General features: G+C 44.9%; 1 protein-coding gene across 2 annotated transcripts in view; it reads right to left on the reverse strand.

Moving 5' to 3' along the window:
• The window catches only part of LOC142656005 (clustered mitochondria protein homolog), a 71,925-nt gene extending 66,192 nt beyond the window's left edge, over positions 1-5,733 (reverse strand). For both annotated transcript variants that reach the window (XM_075830819.1, XM_075830810.1), the window contains exon 1: positions 5,559-5,733. In XM_075830819.1, the coding sequence (XP_075686934.1) occupies positions 5,559-5,649 (91 nt within the window). In that variant the 5' untranslated portion in view covers positions 5,650-5,733. The remainder of the gene's footprint in view (positions 1-5,558) is intronic.
• Between the last annotated feature and the right edge of the window lie 267 nt (positions 5,734-6,000).

Here is a 6,000-nt window from a genome sequence, read left to right on the forward strand (position 1 = left end):
ATTTGATGCCGTGCGACAAAATTTGGGTGCAAAATACTGGTGTGAACTATGCCCACTAAGAGGTGTATAGGGAAGATAACATTTTCTAATGTCTAGATGAATGCGCCAAATTTATCATACAGCGTGCACCACTTAGTTCTCACTGCATGATTAAACAGTCTAAAACGTACACAGCTTAATAAATCTGCCCCATTATATGGGTTTTATACGGAGTTGTAAGACTGAGATCAAGAATGTATAAATTTAAAAAAGGAAAAAGGACTTCGGCACTTGACCTTGAGTATGGCATCTATACATTCCAGCCACAAGTAAACAAGGATATATTTGAAGCATGGGTTTATGCTTCCTATATAAGGTCCTAACACTATTAGGCTGGGTTCACACACCCTATTTACGGACGTAATTCGGGCATTTTAACCTCTAATTACGTCCGAAAATACGGCTCCAAAGCGACGGCAAACATCTGCCCATTCATTTGAATGGGTTTTACGATGTACTGTGCCGACGGTCATTTTTTTTATGTAAAAAAGACGCTCGCGTCAAAGAAGTGCATGTCACTTCTTGGGACGTAATTGGAGCCGTTTTCCATTGACTCCATAGAAAAACAGCTCCAATTACGTCCGTAATGGACGCTGCAAAAAACTCCTGCACATGCCATTACGTCTGAAATTCAGGAGCTGTTTTCTCCTGAAAACAGCTCCGTAATTTCAGGTGTATCGGACGTGTACGTGTGAACATACCCTAAGGCTGAATTCACACGGGGCGGATAAGCTGCTAAAAGCACGCAGCGTATCCGCCCTGTGCGCTGTAGGGAATTGCGGCGGAAAACCGCGCCAAACTGTGGTGTCGTTTTTTTTCCAATGTCCGCCACAGAAAACTGCAGCACTTAGCCGGAGTGCTAGCAGGCCGGCCTCCTAGGGTGGCGTCTCATTTCAGGAGACCGCTGCAGCCTGTGATGGGCTGCAATGGCGGTCACATGGGATGGAGCGTCATCCCAGAAGGCCAGTCTTCTGACGTCATCCAGGCCAGCCTCTTGGGATGACGTTTCATCCCATGTGACCGCTGCTACAGCGCTTCAGTCAACTGCGCTATTGATTCAGTCAAGACAACGGAACCCTGTCACAACGGTGACAAACGGAAACCATTAGCAACATTTCTGTCACCATTGAGATCAATGGTGATGCAAACGGAAGCTTAGGTTTCCGTTTGCCTTTCCGTTGTGGGGTAAACCCGACGAAAACCTCAGACGGAACCCCTCAACGGAAGGGCAACGCTGATGTGGACACAGCCTGAGGCCTCATTCACACGAACTTAAAAACGCCCATAATTACGAGCCGTAATTACAGCCCCATAGACTTCTATTGGCCACGGGTACCTTCCCGTAAGCTTACGGGAAGGTGCCCGTGCCGTTGAAAAATAGGGAACATGTCCTATTTCAGGCCGTAATAACGGCACAGGGAGGCCCATAGAAGTCTATGGGACTCCCGTAATTACGGTGGCTATGTGTGTGCACCCGTAATTATGGGAGTGTTGCTAGGCGACGTCAGGGGATAGTCACTTTCCAGGGTGCTGAAAGAGTTAACTGATCGGCAGTAACTCTTTCAGCACCCAGGACAGTGACTACCGCTGGAGTTAATAGTATTAAAAGTTAACTTACCTGCTTCTTCCTCCAGTCCGGCCTCCCGGGATGACATTTCATCCCATGTGACCGCTGCAGCCAATCACAGGCCAAACACAGGCTGCATCGGTCACATACACTGCCGCATCATCCAGGGAGGTTGGACTGGATGTTCAAAGTGGGACGCGTCACCAAGACAACGGTACGTATGAACTTCTTTTACTTACAATTGCTGCGGAAACTCTGCCCAAAAGGGCTGCCCCTGCTCTCTATCCTGATAGAGAGAAGGGGCTGCCGATTAGTGCAGAGAAAACGGGTCCGTCAATATGGGTGGAATACTGGTGACACCGGACCCGTATTTAGTGGCACGGGTCTGTAAATACTGGTGGAATAAGGGTCGAATACGTGTGACAAAGGACCCGTATTTACGCCAGTATTTACGGGAGGAAAAAAATAAGTTTGTGTGCATGAGGCCTAAGGGTATGTGCACACGATAGCAGGCATTTACGTCTGAAAAGACAGACTGTTTTCAGGAGAAAACAGCTGCCTCGTTTCAGCCGTAATTGCTCCTCCTCGCATTTTGCGAGGCTTCTCTGACAGCCGTAAATTTTGAGCTGTGCTTCATTGACTTCAATGAAGAACGGCTCAAATTACGTCTGAAAGAAGTGTCCTGCACTTCTATTGACGAGGCTGTATGTTTACGCGTCGTCGTTTGACAGCTGTCAAACGACAACGCGTAAATGACAGGTTGTCTGCACAGTACGTCGGCAAACCCATTCAAATGAATGGGCAGATGTTTGCCGACGTATTGTAGCCCTATTTTCAGACGTAAAACAGCCTGACTCTCAAATACAAGTAATTCCTAGTGCACTTGTTTGTAACGTAACAAAGAAACATTTACAGATCTATAAGATAAAAAAATAATATTTGCATTAGCCCGATTTATAATAATATGTATTATTTCCATTTAGTGCTGTGTGACTATTATGACATTTCTTCATATGGTCAAAAACATGGCTATGATCAGGCAAAAGTTCCACATGTGAATGCATGGGTTGTGTGCCACCTGTTTCATTCGTAGTGGGTGTTTGGATGGGTACTGTGATCTACATTTGTGGTGGGTGTTTGGATGGGTACTGTGATCCTCATTAGTGGCGGGTGTTTGGATGGGTACTGTGATCCTCAGTCGTGGCGGGTGTTTGGATGGGTACTGTGATCCTCATTAGTGGCGGGCATTTGGATGGGTACTTTGATCCTCATTAGTGGCGGGTGTTTGGATGGGTACTGTGATCCTCATTAGTGGTGGGTGTTTGGATGGGTACTGTGATCCTCATTAGTGGCGGGTGTTTGGATGGGTACCGTGATTCTCATTAGTGGCGGGTGTTTGGATGGGTACTGTGATCCTCATTAGTGGCGGGTGTTTGGATGGGTACTGTGATTCTCATTAGTGGCGGGTGTTTGGATGGGTACTGTGATCCTCATTAGTGGCGGGTGTTTGGATGGGTACTGTGATCCTCATTAGTGGCGGGTGTTTGGATGGGTACTGTGATCCTCATTAGTGGTGGGTGTTTGGATGGGTACTGTGATCCTCAGTCGTGGCGGGTGTTTGGATGGGTACTGTGATCCTCAGTCGTGGCGGGTGTTTGGATGGGTACTGTGATCCTCATTAGTGGCGGGTGTTTGGATGGGTACTGTGATCCTCATCCGTGGCGGAGGTTTGGATGGGTACTGTGATCTTGTGTTAATTGGCTTGCTTTGAAAATGGCCCTAGACTACAATGTACATATGCTTGAGATAGGAAAATAGACTGTGAGCCCACTAGGGACAAAACCTGACATGAGTGCACTGTGTGAACAGCAATAATAATAATAATAATAGTGTATTAACCCGTTAGTGACCGGCCCATCGTGTTTCTACGTCGGTCACTAACGGGCCTTATTCCGATGCCATAGACTTTTTACGTCGCGGCATCGGAGTAAGTTTACAGAGCAGGGAGCCGTCAAATCTCCCTGCTCTCAGCTGCTAGAGGCAGCTGAGGGCTGGGAGCGTCCCTGCTCTGCCGGGTGAGATCGATATTAGTATCGATCTCACCCGTTTAACCCCTCAGATGCGGTGCGCAATAGCGAGCACCGCATCTGAGTGGTTTTGGAGAGAGGGAGGGAGCACCCTCTCTCCCCCACCGACACCCGGCGATACGATCGCCGAGTGTCTGTGTCTCCAATGGCAGCCGGGGGTCTAATAAAGGCCCCCAGGTCTGCCTGGAGTGAATGCCTGCTAGATCATGCCGCAGGCATGACCTAGCAGATGCCTGTCCAGGTTAAACGGACAGGCAGTAATACACTGCAATACAAAAGTATTGCAGTGTATTATAAATGCGATCGCAGAATCGCATATTATAGTCCCCTAATGGGACTAGTAAAAAAGTGAAAAAAAAGTTTAATAAAGTTAATTTTAAAAAAAATGTGAAAAAAAATGAAAAACCCAGCTTTCCCCCTTACACAATGCTTTACTATTAAAAAAACAAAATAAAGTTAAAAAGTTACACATATTTGGTATCGCCGCGTCCGTAACGACCCCGACTATAAATCTATTACATTATTTAACCCGTATGGTGAACGCCGTAAAAAATTTAATAAAAAAAGATGGAAAAATTGCTGTTTTCTGTGAATACTGACTTTAAAAAAATATGATAAAAAGTGATCAAAAAGTCGCATCTACTCCAAAATTGTACCAATAAAAACTACAAGTTGTCCCGCAAAAAAAAAGCCCTCATACAACTGCATCCGCGAAAAAATAAAAACGTTACTGCTCTTCAAATATGGAGACCCAAAAACAAATAATTTTGAAAAAAATGCGTTTTTACTGTGTAAAAGTAGTAAAACATATAAAAACTATACAAATTTGGTATCGTTGCAATCGTAACAACCCGCTGAATAAAGTTATTGTGTTATTTATATCACACGGTAAACGGCGTAGATTTAAGATGCGAAAAAGTGTGGCGAAATTTCTGTTTTTTTTCTATTTCCCCCCCAAATAAAAGTTAATAAAAGTTAATCAATAAATAATATCTCCCCCAAAATGGTGCTATTGAAAAGTACAACTTGTCCCGCAAAAAACAAGACCTTATACAGCCATGTCGACGCAAAAATAAAAACGTTATAGCTCTTGGAATGAGACGATGGAAAAACGTAAAAAATGGCCTGGTCATTAAGGGGTTAATAAATTATAATAAACCACATGAGACTACATTTAACAGAAGATCCTCATTATATTGTAATACAGTATACACAAGTGGTGCTAATATTTATGTCTCCTGTATGGAATATGAATATAAATGCTCCTTCATTTCATTAGTAAAACTTGTACATGATAAGGCAAGATGCTTATAGGTTGTATTGTTTAACACAACTTCTAAAATAGAATGTATCTTTTTGTTTATCCTCTTTATACTGTGATGGCACAAACTATACTAGATACAAGAAGTGGATTGCTGAGTAAGTAGAGTTGTACCTTTTATAATGTAACCCAGCATTACCAGGTCACTCCACATCTATCTCTAGTGGGAAAGGTCACCTTGGAAGTTTGTACACAGATCCACGTGCTGAGTGACCACAACTTTGTAGAACTGCATCTACAACTCCTATAGACCTTCTAAGTGCTTAGCCCTTCAGACCCGACCTCTCATAGGATAAAGTGTCATGATTTCATGTATAAGAGATGATGACAGGTTAAGGGATACCGCACATCGCTTACTGATCCCCATGAACCTCTATAAAGTGACAGATGATCACACAGTACTGGATCTGTGAGTAGAGCATTAGCTGATTATTGAGATCATGTATGATATATAGAAATGGGAAACAGGCTGTGAATCGATGAATGAGTGTCAGCTCCTATGGTGCAGCCAGCAAGTGTCATATAGAGGTGTCCCTTTTCTCACCTTGGTGCAGACTTTCCACGGCTTCTTCTACATTATGTCGTGTAGGGGGGAGGGAGAGCCCGGCTGTGTGGCTCTCGGTTCCTCTCACCATGCTTCCAGCTCTCTAGGTCCGATCAGTGGATCTCAGTGCAGTGATCAGTGGATCTCAGTACGCTGATCATTGAGTACAGCGATTTACACACAGAGGTCAACCCGCAGCTTGTAGCGGAGGAGGCGCTGCCTCCCATATATGGTCATTTTGTTCTTTTACGGACGGAGATCCTGAGGCTGGCCAATCATAGCGAGGGGGCGCGGTTTCTAGTCAGCGCTGGTTTTAATATCTCATTGACTGGTGAAGGCCACCGGTCGGAGTGTAGAGGTGACTTCATGCCTGGCAAGGACACCCGCTGGGCTGTGTGTGGCACTAGCTGCCATGTCACTATGTGTCTCCAGGGTGACACTT

Source organism: Rhinoderma darwinii, chromosome 1, assembly GCF_050947455.1.
Source record: "Rhinoderma darwinii isolate aRhiDar2 chromosome 1, aRhiDar2.hap1, whole genome shotgun sequence".
Lineage (NCBI taxonomy): Eukaryota > Metazoa > Chordata > Amphibia > Anura > Rhinodermatidae > Rhinoderma > Rhinoderma darwinii.